The sequence below is a fragment of the Leptopilina boulardi genome, unplaced genomic scaffold (genome assembly GCF_019393585.1).
Source record: "Leptopilina boulardi isolate dan_hultmark-lab unplaced genomic scaffold, ZJU_Lbou_2.1 LbouV2_70, whole genome shotgun sequence".
Taxonomy (NCBI): domain Eukaryota; kingdom Metazoa; phylum Arthropoda; class Insecta; order Hymenoptera; family Figitidae; genus Leptopilina; species Leptopilina boulardi.
Genome location: NW_026138017.1, coordinates 25,019 through 49,369, shown reverse-complemented (window position 1 = coordinate 49,369; position 24,351 = coordinate 25,019). Strand labels below are relative to the sequence as shown.

General features: G+C 25.7%; 2 protein-coding genes across 2 annotated transcripts in view; one reads left to right on the top strand and one right to left on the bottom strand.

The window, feature by feature from the left end:
• LOC127290475 (disintegrin and metalloproteinase domain-containing protein 12) overlaps positions 1-23,581 on the top strand; it is a 53,549-nt gene extending 29,968 nt beyond the window's left edge. Inside the window, exons 2-13 of the mRNA XM_051319052.1 lie at positions 4,100-4,191; positions 10,242-10,397; positions 13,532-13,721; positions 14,618-14,682; positions 14,974-15,138; positions 15,430-15,599; positions 15,858-16,055; positions 16,147-16,743; positions 16,810-17,011; positions 17,082-17,286; positions 17,357-17,489; positions 19,995-23,581. Of these exons, the coding sequence (XP_051175009.1) occupies positions 4,100-4,191; positions 10,242-10,397; positions 13,532-13,721; positions 14,618-14,682; positions 14,974-15,138; positions 15,430-15,599; positions 15,858-16,055; positions 16,147-16,743; positions 16,810-17,011; positions 17,082-17,286; positions 17,357-17,489; positions 19,995-22,491 (4,670 nt within the window). The 3' untranslated portion in view covers positions 22,492-23,581. The remainder of the gene's footprint in view (positions 1-4,099; positions 4,192-10,241; positions 10,398-13,531; positions 13,722-14,617; positions 14,683-14,973; positions 15,139-15,429; positions 15,600-15,857; positions 16,056-16,146; positions 16,744-16,809; positions 17,012-17,081; positions 17,287-17,356; positions 17,490-19,994) is intronic.
• Positions 1-24,351, bottom strand: part of LOC127290487 (ribonuclease P protein subunit p29) — a 59,909-nt gene that overhangs the window by 33,157 nt on the left and 2,401 nt on the right. The gene's annotated exons all lie outside the window — the stretch shown is intronic.

The window sequence follows — 24,351 nt, the reverse complement described above, 5'->3', positions numbered from 1 at the left end:
CAAGATCCCTTTGGGAGTCAAACGTATGTCTTTTAAAACAACTTTATCGACTTAACTTCCATTTCGATAGGAAAAAAAAAAAAAAAAAAAAAAACTTCTTCAATCCCTTGAGAAAATAGTTTCCAAAGTCTGTAATTTTGTTTTCTAAAGAAAAAAAAAGAAACGGTTGTTTTTACTTGTATAACGTTTTGAACAAAAGTTTCAGGAAACTATTTTCATAGGCAGTAACTGATTATTTTTCTCAATTACACTCGGAGTCGTTTGGTTTCTTTTGACTGGTACTTTAACACCGGAACAGTTCAATTTCGCTGTCTATACGAGCATTTCAAAGTGTCACACATTCGCACAAAGTGACCTGACTTGAAAGTTTAGAGTTTAAAACTGCTTCTAGAGGAAATCAATTTTTTTTTTTAAATCAAAATTATTTCTAAGACAATTTTTTTTTGTAAACAAAATTTTTTTTTGAATGAAACAAATTTTTATTTATTTTTTATTTTTTTACTGTAAATTATTTTTTATATATATGGATCGGTTTTTTTTTCTCTGGTGCTTTCGCGCGAAATTAACAATCAGTCATGAGTGTGATTTTTCCCATTAAGGGATTCACGACAGGTTTCCGTATAGAGATAAATCGGTTTTGTCGCTTCGGATCACTGATCCCCCCCCGCGAAGCTCAAATTAATCCCGTAAACGTACGTGTATATATATTCAATCCTCACTAGTTTTGCAGCCGGAAAAATGCAATGGATCTCCATGAAACTTTATATATTCCATTCCAATATATATATATGACAGTCATTCTGTACTGATATCATTATTGATAGCAAAATTCTAGAAATTCTGAAAAAATTTTTTTTAAAAATTTATTTAATTCAAATAATCGGTTACTTGACTTCAAATAAATAATTACTTGAGGACGAAACTGAAGTACGCAACGTTTATGATAAACGATTTTTAAAGAAATAATTTTTTAAAATGAAAAATTCTATAATTTTTTACCTAATAAATATTTTTTTATAATTTGTTGATTAATGAAAACTAAAAGAAATATTTTTTAGGCAAAAAATTATATAATTTTCCATTTTAAAAAATTATTTCTTTAAAAATCGTTTATCATAAACGTTGAGTACTTCAGCTTCGTTACTTGAGGCAAAAAATTTTCGAAACCAAATAATTGAATTAAATAAACAGTATTTGAACCGCAATATTTTCAACACACATTTAATTGGCTCAGGAAAAATTATTTAGTTTAAGTAAATATTTATTTGATAAAAAAATAATCACAAAAAATACTACTGTTTTATTTGAACCAAATATAATATATTTGAATTAAATAAACGTATGTATATTTGTCTCAGAGCCAACTATAGCCTATTAATTTGGCGTAAATAAATTTTTTTGCTTAAATCAAATAAAAATTTATTTAAATCGAATAAATATTTATTTGGCTCTGAGACAAATAAATATATTTTTTCTCTAGGTGTATTAATGCAAATTTGGGTTTTTTTTTCCTAAATTTACTACGAGATATTTCGTTTTTTTTTAAATTTATTAAATATTCTTTGTGATTTCATTTCATGATTTCTCTTTTATTATTTATTATACGTTTGCTCCACTTTCTGATGGCAATTTTATGCATCAAGGAGAGAGGGGGGGGGGGGTCTTTAAAATTTTTCTATATACCTTGTGAACAAGTGTCACAGGTGATTTGAAGAAAAAAAAAAAGAGAACGCTAAGATAAACGTTAATCGAGTGTGTAGCTGTTGTAAAACTAACCTCCGCAGATTACGCAGGTACTTTTAGTTAAAGTCGATAACAACTTGAGGCTATAAGAGGGTAAACTTACGATAGGTGCTTTTATATAGAATGCCCTTATCTCTCTCTCTCCTTAACCTGCGCAAAGGTTGTTATATTATTAGAATTTCTCACGATTTTTCAATTTTTGGTATAAATAAACTTTGTTATAAGCTAAAAATTCTGAGCAAATGAACAAAGTATTTTTTTCAATCTATAAATTATTAAAAATTATAATGTCAAAATGTTAAATAAAACAGTGAATTAAACAAATATTAAATTAATAACTTCTTTTAAAATATTTAAAACAATATTTTGTAATAAAATTCGTACTTAAAGAAGGTACAAAAAAAAATTTTTTGTTCATTTGAACGTTCAAAATTTTTGGCTCATATTTTGTTAATGAAAATAAAATTTATTTTTTTTCATTTGATATATGATTTCCTGTCATTTGATATAAGTTTATTAGTCTAAATCTAATGCCATATGGAATAATATATATGAAACTGACATATACATATATATATGTCAACGTCCGGCAAAATGAGTCATGTCAGTACAGCATCTCTTGCGATTATTATTCTAGTTACCGTAATTATGATCTTTAATTGACTAACGAGCTTGAATGACGATCGCTAAAGCAGTGCATATATTCAGTTTTTGATTTTTTTTTTATTATTGATGCGATGTTATTTTCATTATTATATTTTTTACAGCTAAAATAATACAAAAAAAAATTACTTATTTTGAAATAAACAATTTTTATTTATTTCCATTTTTTTAAACTATAGAAATATTTATTAAAGCATATATATATATATATAAAGATATGTGAAACAAAAAGTTGATAAATTTTTTTATCACAAAAAAGCATACAGTTGGGAACATCCTGGATAATCGCTCTTTATAATTTTTTTTTTTCTCTCTTAAATGGTCGTTGACACTTTTGTACACAAGGAATTTAAATATGCATATGATTTTTCTCAACTTTTTATTATATATATATATGACGTTCGGTGATTTCACTCACATGGGAACTTTCCTGTTGAGGCAAAAAACAAATTTCTGATCCGGCTTCTAAATTAAAACGGAACTAAAAAAAAATATTAAAAACAATATTTTTTTTTTGTAAATATAATTAAATTGAAATATTTTTTTTCTCTTTTAAAAATATTTTAAAAAAGAAAAATTTTTAAAGAAAAATTCTTTTGAGAGTAATGTGAGAGAAAAATTGATTATAATGCAATCAATATAATATATATATATAGTCGTTGAAGTAAAAACAACTTGACTTTGGTAACAATCGATGTTCTTCATGCACTATTGTTTCTAAGGTTCATAGAGTGCTTGGCAATGCTGTTTTTGTCGGTCGATCAATATCAAACACTCGAGGGTATATACCCAATGTGTTCAAAATGAGAACCAATATATTGGTTAGAAAAATATATCGTAAAGAGACTTATTTTATTTTTCTTAAATTTTAATTTTTAAATAATCGAAAAATCCAAATTTTTCATAAAACAGGGTCCTAGAAATGTTCTGGAATTTGAAAAAATGTCCTGGAATATCCTTGAAAGTCCTGGAATTTTTATTTTTGTCCTTGAATTTTTTATATTTTGCTTTTAAATTTTCAAAAAATAATTTTGTCAATCAAGTTAAAAAAAATTCATTAAATAAATTTAAATGAAGATTTACTTAAGTAATTAATTAATTTTTTAATAATTTCTGCAAACAATAGTTAAATTAAAAATTTTTTTATTCCTTAAGGTCATCTATAATTTAATGTTATGGAAAAATAAGTTTCTTGCAGAAAATACACCGAAAAGTGTAGAAAAAAATTGACACCCCGATACGAGTAGAGGAAGGTCCCTATTACCACCAAAAAGTCATCCAAAATTATAAAAAACTACCCAAAAAAATTCAATTTTTCTTAGGCTGAATATTTTATTGCAATTTCTTGCACAAAATACACCGAAAAGTGTAGAAAAAAATTGACAGCCAGATACGAGTAGAGGAAGACCCCTATTATGAGCATTAAAGCTACCCCCCTTGTAGAAAAATTGCCAAAAAAAAAATTCAATTTTTCTTAGGCAGAATATTTTATTGTTTGTCCTGGAATTTTAATTCAGATTTTTAGTAGGCACCCTGTAAAATAATAAATTTTATAAATAATTCATAGCAGTAAAAAAATGAAATTTTATTATTATTATTATTATTATTAAATATTAATAAATAATAGTAGTTTTTTTTTTAATTTTATACTCGTAACAAATAAATTGAGCATTTTTTTTTCTTTTTCTTCTAGGTCCTTCATCCGATTTTAGCAGGCATCAGATATTTAGGCCAATAGTCTATCACGGTAGAAACAAAAGGGAAATTTCATCAACCAAAGAAAATGTAAGTAATTTAATTATAATTATAGAAAAATTACAAATAGATAAAAATAATATATTGAATATTAATAAAATATAATATATTAATATTTGTCATAGTTTTTATTATTTAGTGATAAAATTCCTTTGTCTATCTATTTTCGGTGAAGAGAAAAAAAAATTATATACATATGACTGTAAATATATTTTGTAAAAAAAAGTTGATTTTTTTTTTTAATCTTTTATCACGCGAATTGATTTGAGCCGCGAGCTTTAAAAAAAATAAAAAAAAAATTGTTCACAACTCGGAAACGCCACTGTCGTTGGCGCCTGGGTATGGAATATATAACTCATTTATTGTTTACTATGCGCGTAGCAAACCACCTCGGTGCAACAATTTCAATGCAAATGTTTCAACATGAGCTGCATCACAAAATGCACCACAAATACAAACTGTATACTTTAGAGCTGATATTCCTGACAATGACAGGAACCCAAAAGTCAAATGCAGACGAATTATTGTTCATGTAGATTATAATACTAATTAATTAATATTTCATTATAATTTACCATTGCTTTTTTAAAGAGAAAAAAAAATTCCCCTAAAATCTAGAAAAAAAAGTTAATTGAAATTTTCCCATAAAAGGGAAATTGTTTTTTTTTATGAGATTAAACCAAGGATCTATAACAAAAAAAAACTGTATAATATTTTTGATAAATTTTTAAGTTAGAATAATTTTTTTTTAAGAATCGGAAATTGTTTTCTTCGACTGAAAAAAAAAATTATTGTAAATTCGTGTATTTGGCTAATTAACATTTTCATCAGGTGTAAAAATCGTGACAAAATCCTTTCGCTATTCATTGACATAATCGAGGACATAATGCCTTTTTATTCGCGAGAATCATTACTAATATTGTGATTCATAGTGTATGACGTTTCGAACGTGATTTTTTTTATCAATTTTTTTTCATTTTAACATTTTTTTTTTAACAATTGCAAATAATTTCTAACAAGAAAAATTGTATATTATTTTGTTAAGTATTCACTTTTTTATGTACAATTGTATAGAATTAAAATATTCGCGATTTCTTTGAAGTTAAATAATATAATAATGACATAATTATGTATGATGAACAATGTAATAACCAAGTACGACTAAATGAAAAATTTTCACATATTAACATTATTTATAAAATCGTAATTACTTAAAGAAAAAAAAAAAAAATTTCTATTAAAATTTCAGTAGGTTTCCATTTATTCCATGCCATTTTTAATTAAAAATTTAATTTAACATTTTCTAATTTAAAAATTTTAATAATTTTTTTTGTGTGTTTTTGTTTAGAAAATAAAAATTTATTTTTACTATTTTTTAAAAACTATTTGAAAAGTTAAATAAAAAAAAAAAAAGGAAATTTTTTTCAGTGACAATAAAATGTTTTATTTTCACTGTGCACTTGTATATATATATAATATTGCGTAGGATTTCAAATCGAGATGCAAGTGCACTATATAAACTATATGGTCGTATTGTATCGAAGGCGTAACAAAAGCACCGACTTGAAATTGTACGACTTGTTCGAGATAAAGATCAATCGTCAATATCCGGAATCGAGTAAATCACATTTTCTTTACTTCAACTTGTCACAGTTTTCTCTAGCCATTTAATCTTAATTTGAAAAGTTGTTTACAAAAAAAATTTTACCTTTTTTGAAACAATTTTTTTTTTAAATAATAAAACTTTAAAAAACAAATAATAATTTTTTTTTTATAATAAAGTGAATAAATAATAATAAAAATAATAAAAAAATACAAATAAAAAAATAATAATAAAAATAATAAAAAAATACAAATAAAAAAATAATAATAAAAATAATAAAAACATACAAATAAAAAAATAATAATTATTATATTATGATTTTTTAATAATTATTTATTAATTTTTTTTTTTTTTTTATTTGCGAAATTGATAAAAAAAAATCTAATCCTTGTGTATACGGATCTTTTTTTTCTCTCTAAACTGTTTTTTTTTTCAATTTATGATCCTTTTCCGTATCTTTGGACGTCCATGTGTTTAAATGGAATATTTGTATATATATGTAGTGAGAACAAGAAGGCTTTCAAACAAACGCAACTGTACATAATGATATAAAAGGGCATATGTAATTGAAATAAGGATAAGATAAAGTCACCGAACAAAGAAAGCATAGAAAGAGATTTAACCTTGGCATCATCATCTCGCATATTATTAAGATTAAGGTATTTCCAATCACACACGAACTTGAATTAAATTGATTTTGACCGTGAAAAAAAGCTTTTATAATTAAATAAAAAATATATTTTTCTCAGAGCCTAATAATTTTTTGTTTTGAATAAAAAAAATAATTTTTAATAAAAATTGTTTGTATAGCAAAATAATAATATAACACAAAAATGTTTGTACCAAAAAAATTTTTTTTTTAAAATAATTTCCAAATTTTTTTTTTTTTGTCAAAATCAAATTTTTCTCTTGATTATAACAGAAAAATTTTATTGGATTTTTTTTTAATGTTTATTAAAAATAAAATATCGTTTAAATATTATTTTATATTGTTATATATGTAACTACAGTTGTTACAATATATATATATATGAACATGTGCATACGACCGAACGAGCACCTGCGCAAGTTTAATATGCAGAACGACTATTGACTATATTTTCAAAGCAAAATCCTATGTCTTTTAGAGAAACACGAGCGACCAACCGCAAAACCAATTTAAACAAATTTCACTTCGATAATCTAGAAACAACCATAGAAATAAATATAAGCGTAAATTATTACAATTTTTACTATATCATTTAAAAAATAATTATAATTTTCAATTTTATTTTATCTTTATTTTTTTTATTCACTGTTGTAAAATGTTATATACACATATAAAATCACAGAAAATTAAAAGGCATTAAAATAAGCTTATTATTTTAATCCAATTTTGCTTATTTTAATCCATTTTGGTATTAAAATAAGCGAAATTGAATTAAAATAATAAGCTTATTTTAATGCCTTTTAATTTTCTGTGATATTAATTATTAATAAATAAATAATAGAAAAAATTTGTTTTTTGGTAAAATAAAAAAATTAAAAATATTTTTTTTATGTACTACATAAATTTTCGTAAATAGCAAAATCGTATTAAATAATAATATATATTTATATATATATATATAGTCTGGATAATATGGAGAGAAATGAGGTGAGGGATTTTATAAATCCTATGATAAAATTGAGAAAGCTTATATATACGTATATATATATATATATATTTTAACCAACGGATATTGTACTTTTCTCTCTGCGCTCAACTATATAACAAAAGCATTGCAATATTTTGGCACGTGAAAGCACTCAGTAAAAAAAATACATACACCACTTTTCAGGAGACCTTTCCATTACGCCACCCACAACCAAGTATGTTTTATATATATCCACCTCAACGTATTGTGAGTTGCCTTAATTTTTCTCAAACTGTTTCTTTCATTTCCATTGTTCTCTGTTTTAGACATCAAAAATTCTTTGCGAATTAATAGAATGAAACTTTTTACGTCAGTGTTTCAAATTTTTTTTTTTTTTCTATTTATAGTACGATTCATTATTATAATTATCAAATTATTGTTTATAATTTAAATATAACTAAATTATAATTAAATCATAATTATATTAGTATTTAATTTAATTAAATAATAATTATATTAGTATTTAATTTAATTAAATAATAATTATATTAGTATTTAATTTAATTAAATAATTTATAATTTATTTATAAATTATTTTATTTCATTGAAAATATTTTTTGGAAAATGTTTCTAAATTTTCTTTTTGCGTGTTGAAGTTTTTTTTTCTTTTTTTTTTTTGTACACACTCTTTTAAGGAATTTTTCATCTTTCTCTCGTTGGAGGTTGAGAGAACAAGTCATAAATCAGAACAACCATTTCATATTTCATGTTACCAGTATCTGTCTAATTGGTACGACCCTTCGATATCGACGATTGGGTTCTCAACTTGTCGATTTTCAAACAGTTACAAAAAAAAACTCGAAAATATTTTCAAATTTATTTTTTTTTATTAAAAAATCAAATCTCATGAATTTAAATAGTAAAACGTTTTCGAAGTCATTTTTTTTTTGTCGCTGCATAATTTTTTCTTTCATTGCGCGCACCTTTTTATTCGTGCGTGAATAATAAAGAGATGCAAAACTTAATTACGAACTTTATATATATTATATATCAAAAAAGTGGGGTAATATAAATTTTCAATGAGAGCGAGGAGCAAAATTACTTCTTGGAAACTTTAAATGTACAAAGTTTATTCGTAATTGGCGGCTTGATCCTTTTTAAAAGTTTTATAAAATTCAAAAAAAAAATTTTTATTGTTTAATTCCTTCTTTAAAGTTTATGATTCAAATGATGTTCTTTAATTATTTTTTACTATATTATTATAAATAATTAATAAATAAATAAATGTTGTTAAATAATTAATCTCATTGGATAATAAAAAGTTTCCAATTGTACCTTTTTTTTATTTATTTTTTAATAATTTAAATAATATTAAATTATTATATAATAAATCATAAATACGCTTGAAAAAATTAAAGTTAAAAATTGAAAATTATTTTACACTTGAATAAATTTAAATTCAATTTGAAATTGTAATTTATTTTTATTTGCGAAAATAAAATGCATTGTTATATATATGTCGCACGTATATTTTCGAAATATAAAAGAAGGAGAGAAATATATATTTTTTGAACATAGAAAAGGCAATTTTCCGCAGTCTGAGGAACGTGACCCCACGTTATATTTATATCTGAAAATATATTGGCTTTAGCGAAAGCGGGTCACTGCAAATCTCATAGGTGTGCACGAAATGATCTTATGGCCATGTGTCAAGAAAGCTTTAATCGTATATTCTTATATAGAGGAAAAAAATAAATTAATTAGAAAAAAGAATTAGAAAATAATTAAATTTTTTTTTACAGATTTCTGAGATTTTTAAAATAGTGAATCATCATATTTAGACAATTATAATATTATCGTTATAGTAATCACTAAACTAATCTTGAAACAAATCGGCGATTAGAATAATTAACAAAACTATATAATCATTTTTTTCTGAACAATCTTGAGTCATCATTTGTCTGAGGTAAACAAATTGACAACAATTTCCTGCTTCTATTGACAAATTCATCTGCAATTGAAATCTATTATGTATAGAAATAAGGAAGTTTATTAGCGATTACTCATTTTTTAAATAAATTTTCAAATTGTATATAAATTTTTTCTCCGAAGATTGTTTTTTCTAAAAAAAAAATTAGGATTAAATTTTTGTTGGAAATATTAAAATTTTTATTTAATAAATGTCGATTTAAAACTATTACGCGATTTTCAAACCTATTTTATAATAAAGAAAGGTAATTAGTTATTCATATAAATAGACAGAAAACTAGTTTATTTGAAGTACTTTTACTTTTCAGATTATGTATATGTACTTTATAATATTTTACACCATATTAAATTCTCGTACACAAAATATAAATTAAATTCATAATTTAAATTTAAAGGGCGCAAAATTTATATACCGTTAATTAATACGAAACTTCATAATTATGTATTTAGTATAAATATTCCATTAAATCAAAATTAAATAAATTTTTCTCGAATTAAATACAAAAATATATTAAAAATTTAATTATTAAAAATTTGATTATTTAAAATAAAATAATTTTTATTTAAAAATTGTAATTTAAATTTCTATTAAATCGAAATTCGTTTGATAAATTAATTTTTTTTTTTTTTTATTTTATGTTCTTGAAAGGGAATAATTTTTTTTTTTTTTTTTTTTTTTTTTTTTTTTTTTTTTTTTTTTTTTTTTTTTTTTTTTTTTTTTAATGAAATGAATGACTTTTATTCCCTTAGGTGGGAAAAGTGTAATTATTCGCGAAAGAGACATGAATGTAAAGAAGAAAAATTGAATTTCTCTGGGCGAATAAATTCTGTGGGATATTCTCGCAGTTGCTCATTAGTACTCTTTTTTTCAGGACATCGAGCATGTCGACGTGCTGTCAGTTCATTACGAGTTAGACGGCGTAGAAAGGATCCTGGATCTTCGATTGAATAAAGATCTCATTGCCTATGGTTATCAACAGAGACACCAACACAAAGGCTCTTATAAAGTACATATTCCATCAAAAGTTGTAAGTAAAATATTATATCACAGAAATTTTTACCTTTAAAGAAAATTATTACATTAAATTAGAAATTTTATTAAAATTTATTTATTTCGTATTATAATAATAATAATTAGAATTTAATTTTAATTTACTCGAGAAAAAAATGTATCACTCATAAAAATAATAAAAATACCTACTGTTACATTTTTTAATTATATTAATTACAAAATATATTTTTAAAATATTTTTAAAATATTTTTATTAGATAATTAATTAAATTAATTTATTCATATTTTCGCTCATTTTTTAAAAATATTAATTTTAATAATCATTCAATTTTTTATTACGCTTCAAAATTTCCAATTTATCATTCTTCTTTTGAAAAAAAAAAAAATTAATCAACACAACACGTGCACCTGTAGAAATACGAATCAGAAAAATAATGTGACTCACAAAGTCTTTTAGTTTAAAAAAAAAAGGATTATTCATATTTAATATGCTTCCGTTTTATGGCTATCCTATTCTTTTTATAATATAATTCTCATGAATGCGAAAAATAAAATTTTATGAAATAAAAGTATTAAAAGATAAAATTTTATTTTTAAATCTCTTTTAGAATCCTTTTAAAACAATATGTCTTAAAAACAAAGAAGAAAATTCAATTTACTCCATTCGGGTAAATTTATAGCAAATTTATATAACAATATATCAAAAAAGATATATAATTGATGTCACATATATATATAGTTATCGAACGATCGGAGATAAAATAAACATTGAAGTATTTTGCTTCACAGTATTTATTTATATTTACAATAAAAAGTAATATTATTTTTCTCTGATAAAAAAGTGACAATTTAATTAATTAAATTTTTTTAAATAAATTTTTTTAAATAAATTTTTTTATAATACATAAATGGTTAAACAATTAACAAGATGGTAAAAAATTAAAAAAAAATTTAAAATATAAAAAATTACCGACATAGAAATCTACCTTACCAACTGATGGTAAAACAGTTTTTTAAAATGAAATTATAAAAACTACTGACAGCGAAATCTACCTTACCGACTGATGGTAAAACAATTTTTTTTGGAAAATATAAAAAATTACCGACATAGGGATCTACCTTACCGACTAATGGCAAGGTAGATTTCTGTGTCGGTATTTTTTATAATTTAATTTTTCAAAAACCTGTCTTACCATCAGTCGGTAAGGTAGATTCCTATGTAGGTAATTTTTTATATTTTCATTTTTCAAAAAAATCTGTTTTACCAGTAGTCGTTAAAGTATATTTCTATGTCGGTAATTTTTGGATATTTTCATTTTTAATCCTGTCTTACCATCAGTCGGTAAGGTAGATTCCTATGTCGGTAATTTTTTATATCTTCATTTTTCAAAAAAATCTGTTTTACCATCAGTTGGTAAGGTAGATTTCTATGTCGGTAATTTTTTTTATATTTTTATGTTGCAAAAAAACTGTTTTATAAAATAAAAAATTTAATAATCTCCCGCTGTCAATTGTTAAACTTGTTTGCAAAAGCGTTTAAGTAACTTTTATCTTTAATGGAATGTAGAGTCATTAATACTTGCTTTATAAATATTAAAAAGTAAATAAAAAGAAAATTGCAACAATATATATGACAGGCTATATATATATATATATATATATATATATATGTGAGTTCGTTGTGCTTTGTTCTATATTTGACTTCACATTTTACCAATTGCCATCCTTAATTGTCTCGACAATGCTACTCTTTTTTTATAATACTTGTTATCATTTGCATACAAGAGACACCCAGTTGTATTATAATTACTCGGATATACACGAATTACTCACTTCCGTTTCCATATAAAAGTAAAATGAAAATTTCATTTGTATAAATAACTCTTTATTCGTTTACTTTAAATGTTTGCAAAAAAAAAAAAAAAAAAAATTATTTATCTCTGTTGTATTAAAAATTTTATTCATTTTGTATACGTCACATTTTAGTTTTTTAATAACGTTCCTCTGTTACTTTTAAATGATTTTAATGGCATTTAAATTTTTATTATGCTTTAAAAGTTTCATCATTTTTAAAATTGCATTTTATTCTTTTTTTTAATAACGTTCCTCTGGTTACTATTAAGTGATTTTTATTAGTTTAAAAATTTTTATCCTTTTAAAATTGTTATTGCTTTTAGATTTTTTTACTATTTCGTACAAAAAATCGGAAATAATTAAAGTAATTTCGAGTTTTTTTGAGGTATTTTCTTTTTTAAACAAAACAATAAGTTTGAAATTTTTTTTATAAATATATATATATATACTGTGATTACCTTTTTGCGACATTCAGGAAAATGGAATAATTATGCTGATTAGTTTCAACGATTCGAAAGAATTTTACATTAAGATGAGATCTCGAGTTAAGAGGAGGAAAAAAAAGGAAGAAGGCACCCGTATTATATTCTTCTCTGTTCAATTTTCAAGTCAGATTACTTTTAAGATTAGAAAGAATTTCATTATTTTGAATGATGAAAAATATGAAAATCATAAAAATATTTTATCAGATAATTCAAACAAAATAAAAAGATTATTAAAATATTAATTAAAAATTTTAGAATATTTATAAAGAAGAATAAAATTTTTTTCATATATTTTTTTTTTTTCTAAAATTCGAATTTTCTTCAAGGCCATATAGTCAAGAAGAAGAATAATTAATTAAATGCTGCGAATAATGTAACTATAAACATGGAGATAATCTCTCACTCTTGTGACTTGAGACAATTGTTTTATTCTCTCAGGGCCTTGTCACTTATATTGCAGAAGTATGCAATTTTTTTTTCTTTTTTTGTTATAAATATGAACTTATTTTAACGAGTTGGTGACGCATTCAAAGGCTTTTTTTCCAAGTTCCTCTAATATTTCTAGACATTTTCTATCGTGTGATGAGAAGAAATAAAGAGAAAAAATACAATCTCTCGCGTGCTAAACTGTAATTATTATCAAACATGGAATAATTAATCTCGCGCGAGGAATTCTCCCTGAACTTATAATTCGTTTTTTTTTTTTTTTTTTTGTAACCATATTTGGAATGATAAAAGATGACACAATATTAAATTTAGAAATAAATAAATGTTTATTTGTGTAACGAATTTTTTTTTTTTTTTTTTGCAGGAAATATGTAACTATCAAGGGAGTATCAGAGATGTGCCTGGATCTTGGGCTGCAGTTTCCACATGCAATGGCTTGAAAGGAGTCATTTACGATGGCAAAGATCTTCATCACCTACATCCCGAGATTGAGACACTAAATTCTAAACACTTTATTTATAAACATAAAGATCTCATTGCCAATCGCACATGTGGTAAGATCTCCTTTTTTTTTAATTTTATTCTCAATATAAATTTTACAAATAAATTTTATTTATTCACGTGTAAAAAAATTTTAAAAATTAAATTAAAATTAAAAATCTTGAAAAAAACACACGAAGTACGCAACGTTTATATAAACGATTTTTAAAGAAATAATTTTTTAAAATGAAAATTTTTATTATTTTTTGCCTAAACAATATTTCTTGTAGTTTTCATTAATCAACAAATTATAAAAAAAAAAAAAAATATTTTTTAGACAAAAAATTATAGAATTTTTCATTTTAAAAAATTATTTCTTTAAAAATCGTTTATATAAACGTTGCGTACTTTGTAAAAAAACGAAATTAAAAAATAGAAAAGTAATTTTAATTTCGTAAATTAGTAACGCTTTTTCATTTTAATTTTATTTGAAACAAATGAAATTCCCTGAATTTGCAGTGAAAGTAGGTTTTTTCTATATATTATTCACTCGAACTGCTTCAATACTCGTTGACCTGTTCTCATTGGCAATGAGCCAGGGCACAATAAATTTTTTTTGTATTCTTAAATTTAAAGTAATATCTATCATCTCGAGAATATATTTCAATAGAATCTTTATATATGTATATAGATACAGTTAAAGAAAATACAGAAGTTTGGTTTTTTTTTCCAAACAAGTTCACAACGAGTGTAAAAGGCTTTGAGACCTGTCTTTCTAGTATAAAGTACTGGTCTTACCTTAACAGTCTTAACGAATGTTGGAAGCAAGGTCCTCTCTCGCATAGTATGCCGACTCCTTTGTCCTTTAACTTCACTATAATAAGAATCCGGTTGCACTTTGCGCAATAATCTCTTCTCAGTGTTTTCATTTTTCTTTCTTTGTTTTTTTTTTTTTGTTATTTTTCCATAGGCTACGAAGGAACGCCGCACGATATTCTTACTGGTGATTTGAAAAAATTCCATCGAGCCTCCAGGGTGAGTATCTAGAACGATAAACACTGTAATTTCTTCTTCGTGATGTTTGCACTTTTTCCTTTTCATATATATCTATTTTTCTACCAGTTGAACAAATTAAGAAGAATTTATCTACTTATTAACTACACGAGTTGAATATTCAATGAAAACAATTTTTTTAATTTAACTTTTGATAAATTATAATTATTAAATGAATAGTAAATTAATTTTCTTAATTTTTTTTTCATTTCCGAATTTTTTTTTAATTTTTCAATAAAAAATTAAATTTTTAAATATATTATTTATTTTCAGAATAAAAGAGCAACTGAAACAATAAGAGGCCCATACAATGCAAATCGACAATCGAGATATGTGGAATTAGTTCTTGTAATTGACAAAAAAGAATATATGGCTTTCGATGAAAATCTCGATAAAGTTTATCAACGTTGCAAGGATATTGCGAATATTATAAATGCGGTGAGTTTTGAAATTAAATTTATATATATAGCTAACGAAATCAAGTTTAGTTATTTCCCGCGCAAACTGAACTATTATAATTTCTTGAGATTAATTTTGAAACTTCTCGCTGAAATTATTCTGAATAGTTATAAATTTACTTGTGAAATTGAAATTGTTCAACTGGAAAATTGTAGAGTATTTGTGTATATTGTAAAAAGAGAAAAAAATTTCAAACTAAGAAATTTAGAAAAAAAATTCGATTTGGTTAAATTTTTGTTTTTACATTAATGGAAATTGATTTTTTTACAGTTTTATACGCCACTTAATATATATATTGCACTGGTGGGCGTCGAAGTGTGGTCAGATTCAGATGAAATACCGCTCTCTGTTAATGGAGACTCGACGTTATCAAGCTTCCTGCGCTACCGCAGAGAAACACTAGTCAAAGCAATTCCAAATGATAATGCCCAATTATTAACGTGAGTATAGAACTTGATCTATATATTTCTATTTTAATATTCAATTTTCTATTTTTGATTCTAGATTAAATTTTTCATATTTTAAAGGGTCAAAATAACTCATTCATAAGAGTGTATTTCATTAGGATATTTTTTTTCTTAATTATTAGAATATTTGTGGCAAATTGCAAAAAACTTTTTAAAAAAATATCGATTTTTTGTAAATTAAGAAAATTTTTTTGGTAATGTATGAAAAAATTCTTTCTTTTTCCTCTAAAGGAGAATACAATTTGACGGTGGTGTTGTTGGGAAAGCTCTGAAGGGACCAATATGCACCTATGAATTTTCTGGAGGAGTCTCTAGTGATCATTCGAATCAAGTTGGTGTTGTCGCAGCCACTGTGGCACATGAAATTGGTCATAATTTCGGCATGGAACACGATGCACCATCACCTGAATGTGAATGTCCCGAAGAAAGGTAAAAAAAAAACTAATTTTAATCTAAATTAATATTATTTTTTAATTTACATGAAATAGTGAAATTAAATTGTTGAAATAAAAATTTTCAGATGCATTATGGCACCATCGAGTGGATCGGCAGGACCCGTTCATTGGTCGTCATGCTCATTAGAATATTTGGCACTTGCCTTTGAGCATGGAATGGATTATTGTCTACGTAATAAACCACAAAAGTTATTTGACAGTCCAGTTTGTGGCAATAGTTTCGTTGAACCAGGTGAACAATGTGATTGTGGATTAAAAGAAAATTGCGATAATCCATGTTGCGATGCATCCACATGTATGTTGCATGCAAATGCAAGTTGTGCGACAGGTCAATGTTGCGATCTCAAGACATGTCGACCAAAAACTGCCGGCACTGAATGTCGTTCAGCGGAGCATGAATGTGATTTACCGGAATTTTGCACTGGTCAAAGTGAATATTGTCCGAATGATGTCTATAAAATTGATGGCGAACAATGCAATATGGGCAAAGCTTATTGCTATCAGGGATCGTGTCGAACTCACAACGATCAGTGTAAATTACTTTGGGGACCAACTGGCGTTTCATCTGATCCCCAGTGCTATTCGATGAATAATAAAGGCAATAAAAATGGAAATTGTGGATTTAATCGAATTGACTCGTCTTACTATAAATGTAACAATAAGTAAGTTTCAATAATTAATAAATCAATTTGTTTTTCTCAAACTAAATTACAATTATTTAATTACAGGAGTATCCTCTGTGGTATGCTTCATTGTAAACATTTAAATGAAAGACTGGAATTTGGAATGGAATCCGTCGCAACACTCAGTCACTCGTTTATAAATAGTAAAGGCAATATTATTGCTTGTCGTTCAGCAATTGTTGATTTAGGCCTAAATGAAGTCGATCCTGGACTTGCACCTGATGGCGCTAAATGTGGACCCGGAAAGGTAAATTACAGTTTATTTAAAAAAAAAAAATTTTTTCACCTCTCAAAAAAAATTTTAAATAAATTTTCAGATGTGCGTGAATCAAAAATGCATGCCAGTGGCTGATTTACGAGCAAAAATTTCCGAGGGACAAGCATGTCCAAATAATTGCGGTGGTAATGGAGTTTGTAACAGTCTTGGGCACTGTCATTGTAATCGTGGATTTCAATATCCTGATTGTACACAACCGGGATTTGGTGGATCTGAAGACAGTGGTCCAGCCGAGGATCCAAATGGTAATATTCAAAAAAAACGTTTTTTTATTCTATTTCATTTACATAATTTAATTTTTGTATTTTCTTTTAGCGAGGAACGACTTTATCACTGCTACCTACATTATTTTCTTGGGTATATTACCGACACTTGGTTTAATTTTACTTGGTGTATGGTATCGAAGAAATAATCCTAATAAACAATGGAAGAAAGGAGCGCTCTCTAAGTACGTATTCAATGTCGACTGTTGTTTTAAACCAAAGCGTAAATCGTGTGCAACAACAATATCACCGGTTTACAAAAGTCAAAAAGAAGGCTTATTTCAGCGAATTCTAGTCGCCCTAATGCCGAACAAAAATCCACCTCAAAATACAAATAAAATATTCTCTATCAGTGATCAATTATCGAATAAAGAGAAACTTGAAATTGTTAAAAGCAATCTCGTCTCGACAACAAATCCCAATATGATTAATAGTAGTAATAATATTCAATATAGAAATTCATTGAATGAACCAAAAGTTGAATTTAGTCATCAACAGCCCACTATGAAAATTGATGTTAACTCAAATAGCAATTCAATGGAAGTAACATCAAAGAGGATAAGTCCTCTTAAGATAGACTTGGGATCCAAATTGGCGGATCACATTCAACAATTTCAGAAAGGATCTAATAGAAACTTTAAGGGTCTCAAAGTTCAAACAGAGCTTAAGTTCGGGCAATTGAATGAAAGTCCTTGCAGCACTTCTGGTACAACTCCAAATAGTTCTGAAACTTTGTTAAAAGATAAATCCAATTTAACCTCTAAAGCTCCATTTTATAATAAAAAACCACCACCACCTCCAAAATAATATTTTCAACTCTATTTCTCACATGAAATTATATTCAAATTTTGAAATATTTATTTTTCTAAGTATTATATCACTATTTTTGTAGACTGACTTTCACAAAATAATCTATTAATTAGAAATAAGATTAAAAATTAAAATAATTTCAAATTTTTATTTGAAATTATTCAAAATTTACCAAATTTTTATTTTATTTATACTATATAAAAAAAAATTCCTTTCAATTTGGTCAATTATTTTTAATTTAGTCTTAATATTGGTCTTGTAGCAATATTGTACTTAAAAGTAAATTAGAATTAGTAAAGTATTTAAATTAAATCGAAACGAGATTGCTTATAAATTTCATATTTCAACCTCAAAAACTTTCACTGCCCAAAAAAAAGTCAGGAAAAGTGAAAGAGACTTAATAATATTAAAAAAAAAATTTTTAAGTATATATAATTTAATGTATTAACGATACAGACGCTTGTACTTACAAAAAAAAAGTATCGAGAGAATATCTTATAGAAAATTGAGAATCTCTATATATATATATTTATCATAATATTTTTAATAATTGAAAAAGAGACATTAGCATTTATTTACTCAATTATTGACAATTTTATACCATTTAATCCTGTGATCGTATTGAATAAGTCATTAATTTTAATGCCGAATATACTATATAGATCGTAGAATGAATCTCCTCGCATCACATTATTGAAATCAGCTATTTCTCATAAATTATTGTCACACAATTTTAATTCACTTTCCTTTCAAGATTTTCTCGATTTTTAATTCGAGATATATATTTTTTAATATTAATAATTTAGTATTTTTAACTTCATTCTCGTTTAATATAACTGGGAATCGCAGTTATCTATAATCTAATAAAAATCCTAATTTTATATAGTTTTTAGTTAAAATTTTTTTTTTATTGTTGCGAATGCGAAGAGACAAAGCTCAAGTAGTAATATACTATATATTTAGTAGAAAGCATGGTTTTCTGTTTGTTGTTTGCATGTAAATCGATATTGAAAAAAATTTTTTTTTGCGAGTCTTGTGAATTTTATTTTGAGAAAAAAAAATAATATACAGAGTGCAAGAGGTGGATTGCATGCTCAGTTAAGTAATTATATTTAATAGCAAAATAAAAGTGTCTTTTGAAAAAAAAATTTTTTAAACTGTTTATGTAGTGCTAGTGACTTTTTTACTCAGTTTTTTTTTTTTTTTAATTAAATGGCGAAATGAAATTATTTATGAATATTGCACGGGGCATGTGTGAATTGTCTTTCTTTTGTGAATTGTTTTAATTGTCTATTGTGCATCGTGCAAAATATGTTTGTTTATATTTTTAAGTATCGTTGATACGAATTTTTTTTCGTCTGGATTTGCGACGAAAAATTATTATTCTTATTCATCTTGAATCTTATATAATATATAAAAAAAAAAAATACTCAAGAAAGCACTACTTTACACCTGCATTGGTTTTTTGCTGTAACATTTTTGTGCAATAAAAGCAGTTCTCAGATAAAAAAAAAAAAAAAGTTAAAGACTCGTTCTATTTACCTGTTTAATCATTTGACTTTTCCTCCTTCCATGGCTTGCTACTAATATTACAATCTCGTTAACAATTTTCCTTTATTTTTTTTCTCTGCTTGCATATTTTTGGAATATAATTTGGTATTGATGCTTGAATTTTTTTGCATGCTTCATTAGATATTCGTTACGTTAAATTTGTAACTTATGAGCCTGTCCCTTTCATTCAACATTACAATATTGCTGAAAATAAAAAAATACATTCTTTCGAATGCGATAGAATTATTTTAAAAAAAAAAAAAATCGATCATTTTTTTGCTTCTCTCCTACTTTCCAGGCTTACAATATTTTTTTACTTCAAATTTCAGAATCACTCGTGGAACATTGCCAATCAAATCGAGCGAACGTCCAAATCCCTTGCCGCGAACCATTGAGACAATTGACTCGAGCCTCAGTCAAGACCCGGCGTGCGCAAGTTTACTCCCAAAATCCGATTCCGATGAACGTTACAACAACAACTTCTTTGGACACTTCAAAGGCTTCAGTATCACTCCCATTCATAAGCAATCACATACCGAGCCAACAAAGCCAGCTCCACTTCCACCCACTGTTCCAACAGTTGCAATCAAAACCAACATCAAGCCACTACAAAGGATCAACAGTTTTCGATCAGCACTTTCAAGTCCACCCGTTAACGTTCCCACAATTGCACCAGCATTACCGCCACTCAATCCCGGAAGCACTGCCAGGCCTTTAATCAGCAGTCCAGTTTTGGCAGCCACCACGTGCACATCTCTCGAATTAATCGGCTCAAAAACAAATTCAAATTCCGATTGTAATCCCGTCCGTCCAGCTCCCGATATTCCCGATATTCCAACACGTCCAGCACCCGAACCACCAAGGGAAAAATCCACAAGACCTCTATCAAACACAATAACACTGCCGCCATCATCATCATCATCATCATCATCGGAGCCCGAGAAGAAGGAAAAATCCGAAAAAGGAGGTATAACCCTAAATAGAATTGCATCCATATTACGTCCAAATTCCGGTATTATAAAATCAATTTCACAACCACTTACTGCCGGCAATACAAATTCCCTACCACGTTCACAGCATCACAAGGCCAATAAAGTCATTGACAAGGAAATTCTCCGCAATCTTGAAATTTCTCATCCAATACCACAATCTGAAATAGAAATACCCACAGCTACAATTCTCATCAACAATTCCAATTCGCCAGAGAAAAAAAATCCCGTCTCCCGTGCTCATTCAATGAGAGATTCCAAAGTTTCACAAAGACCTACAATTCATAGTTTTGGATCAATGCGACAAACAAATTCATTGAAACGACCAACGAGCATTCCTTCAAGTACACGACCCACTTCACCACCACCTGGACCTCCAAAACAATCATCAAATAAACTCGAAACTGGAATGAAAATTCCCGGATTACCCGGCTATCAAACACCATCAGTGAAGCCAAATATTCCCACTGACAATACTTATGATGATTGTATGAATCTTGTACCCGATGCTTCGCTCACAAAAATAACCGAGGAATCACAATCGAGCGACAATATTTACGCCGTGATTGAAGAATCACTTCCTGTTGAAAAAAATAAACAAACAAAACTCGAGGATACAGAGTATAAAGCTCCAAAACCAATTGAAAATACCGTTGACGGTCCAATTGATTCAATGGGACTACTCTCGGAAATTGTCTCCGAAATATCGAATAGAAATTTCGATTCCATTTATTCAACATCAACTTTGGCGAGAAAGAAAAAGAAAAAAGGAAAGGAAAAATCTGAGAGCGATGAAACTTACGTTAATTCAACAAATCATAAATCACCCGAAAGCATTTATTCTAATTCCGAATCGGGAAATTTCAATTCCGCAAGTTCAACAACAAGTTCCGGTTATCTTCTACCCTCGGCTATTAACATTCCGATTCATTTAAAAACCGATGACAAATCACCAAATTCAAATATCAATCAACAAATGTCCAAACAATTGGGCATGAAACCAATTGAAAATTTTTACAAACCATTCACGTCAAATGATGGAAAAATCAAAAAAATCGACACAAAAAATAGAGAAAAAAAAAATGAAAAAGAAGAGGACAAAAAACCACCACTACGTACAAAAACATCGCCTAGTATTTCAAAAACGAAAATTATACAAAAATCCGAAAAAGCATCAAAATCAATTGACAAACCCATTGGTTTAAGAAGTCGACAAAATTCCGATTCGAGTTTAAAATCAGAAAAAAGTCTCTCCAAATCAAATAGTTTCGATAATAAATCGACAAATTCGGAGAAAAATTCATTAAAAAGTGTGCCTTCAAATTCAAAAGAACGATTCATTAGTCCCGATGTTGTTACAAGTTGCTCGAATCCAATTCAAAATAGTACAAAATCACCAGATGTATTGATGAATAATAAAATTGTTACAGCAAAAATAAATAATCATCAAAAATCGGGAGTGGTGAAAAATTTAAAAACACCAATAATGCCACCAAAACCAACGGGACTTATTTCAAAAGCTGCGAGTTTTGCCGAAAAACAAAAATCACCAATAACAACAACTGCCAGTTTTAATAATGTAATGACAAAAGTACAACAATCTAATAAGGATGGAAAAAATGAGACAAAATCCACGGAAATTGGAATTAAAACCAGTAATAATAGTAATAGTTTAGTTAATAAATTAGCCAACAATAAATCAAATGTTGCATCATTACAACAGAAATTTGAGCAACCTGTTAAAAATTTATCAATGACAAAATCGCTGCCACTTGGTATTAAAAAAGACATTATTGGAAAATCATTAGAGACACAAAATGCTATTGATAAGAAATGAAATTAATTTTCATTATAATTAAGCGATTGGCGCTTTTGTTTTTGAGATTCTAGTCTGGTTTTTTGTTTTCTTCTATTTTTTTTAAATGTAAATAAGAATTTAAAAGCGACTGAAAGTGTGAAGTTTATGTTTTTGAGAAATGGAAAAATTTTCCATTTTCTAAATATCACAAATTTCAACTTTATTGAAAGTGATTTATCACACGTAGTGAATAAATTTTTGAGAATTGATTCAGTTAAATTTCTTTTTTGTAAAAAAGAAAAATCTTGAGTTGAATCAATTTTAAAAAATAAAAGATGCCATAAAGTTTAAAACGTAATGCAAAAAATAACATTTTAACCAAATAAAAAAAAAGCATTTCTCAATATCTCAACAAATAGATATATTAAAAATAAAAAATTATGAACGATAACACTGTGTTCGAAAAGTGTAAAAATGAAATGTATATTGAAAAAAAAAATTCAAATGTATTCAATGGTTGTTGATATTCCATTGAATTTGCATAATAATTGTTATCCATTAGGAATATTTTAGTTATTAATATATATATATATATATATAAATATATACATATGTATACATAAAGCTTTTTTTATATGTACACAGAAAATAATGACAAAAAAAGCAAACTGGTAGCATTATTTTTCAAAGTTTCACTCGAAAACAAAATACATAGGATACAATGAATATGTAAGTGAATAAATTTGCAAACTCTGTGATAATAAGTATGAACGAAAAGCAAATCAAGATTGTAAAGAACGACCAAGTTTTGAAAACTTGACAAAATGAAAAATTCAAACAAATCATATCTTATTTAACTTTTTTCTTTCAATAATAGAAAAAAATACTTTAACTATAATATAAAATATTTTCTAAAATATTTCCAATTTTTTTTTTAATATTCCAAAAAATTATAGAAATTTTTAAAAAACTTTTATTTTAATTTTTGACAGTTCTTAACGTTTTTTTTTAAATTTCTAAATGTTCTTTAAAATTAATAGTTTGAAATTACTTTTTTCACGCATTTGCAATTTTTTGACATTATTTTTCATTTAATGGAACGTTGAGACTTTCAGATAGGTTTTTTTTTTTTAATAGGATGAAAATAATTTCAAAAAGAGATTAATAATGGATTTAATTTTATATTCTGATGAATATGAAAAAAAAACTAAATATTTAATTTTTATATGTGCAAACGCTACTAATGTAAAAGTTAGCAAATATTTATTTGACTGAACCTTGTAAATATGTTTATAAAAAAGAGTAGATTAAGAAATTTTTGTACAACGTAACGCCGTGCTCATAAGTTATAATAGAATAAACACTTTATTATATATATATGTGCAGCTTTAGAGATTAGTTTCTTAATATCATTGTGGCACAGCCATTTTTTATTGAACAGTACGCGATTAATTATTAATTATTTGATTTTTTGAAAATTTCATTTATTGAATTATAAATTAAATTTATAACAATTAAAATATAATGTAAATATATATATTTAACATAAATAATATATAATTAATTGATAATTATATAATTATATAATTATAATAGAATTATAAATGTAATATATTTGAAACTTTTATTACTTTTATGAATTAAATTTTTTTTTGAATGAAACGTAAAAATCAAAATTTCGAAAAATCTTACTAAAAAAATGTTAAAAATGATCTCTTAATATAATATTTTAACATTTTTCAATTTGGCAAATTACTTAAATTGTTTTAAAAATATAAAATTTATATTTTTTAAAAATTTCGTGTACGTTCAATAAAAAAGAAAATGCAATAAATATTGTATATAATAGACTATATTAAAATTAATTTCTCAAGTTTAAGATATTTTCTTTTCTTTTTA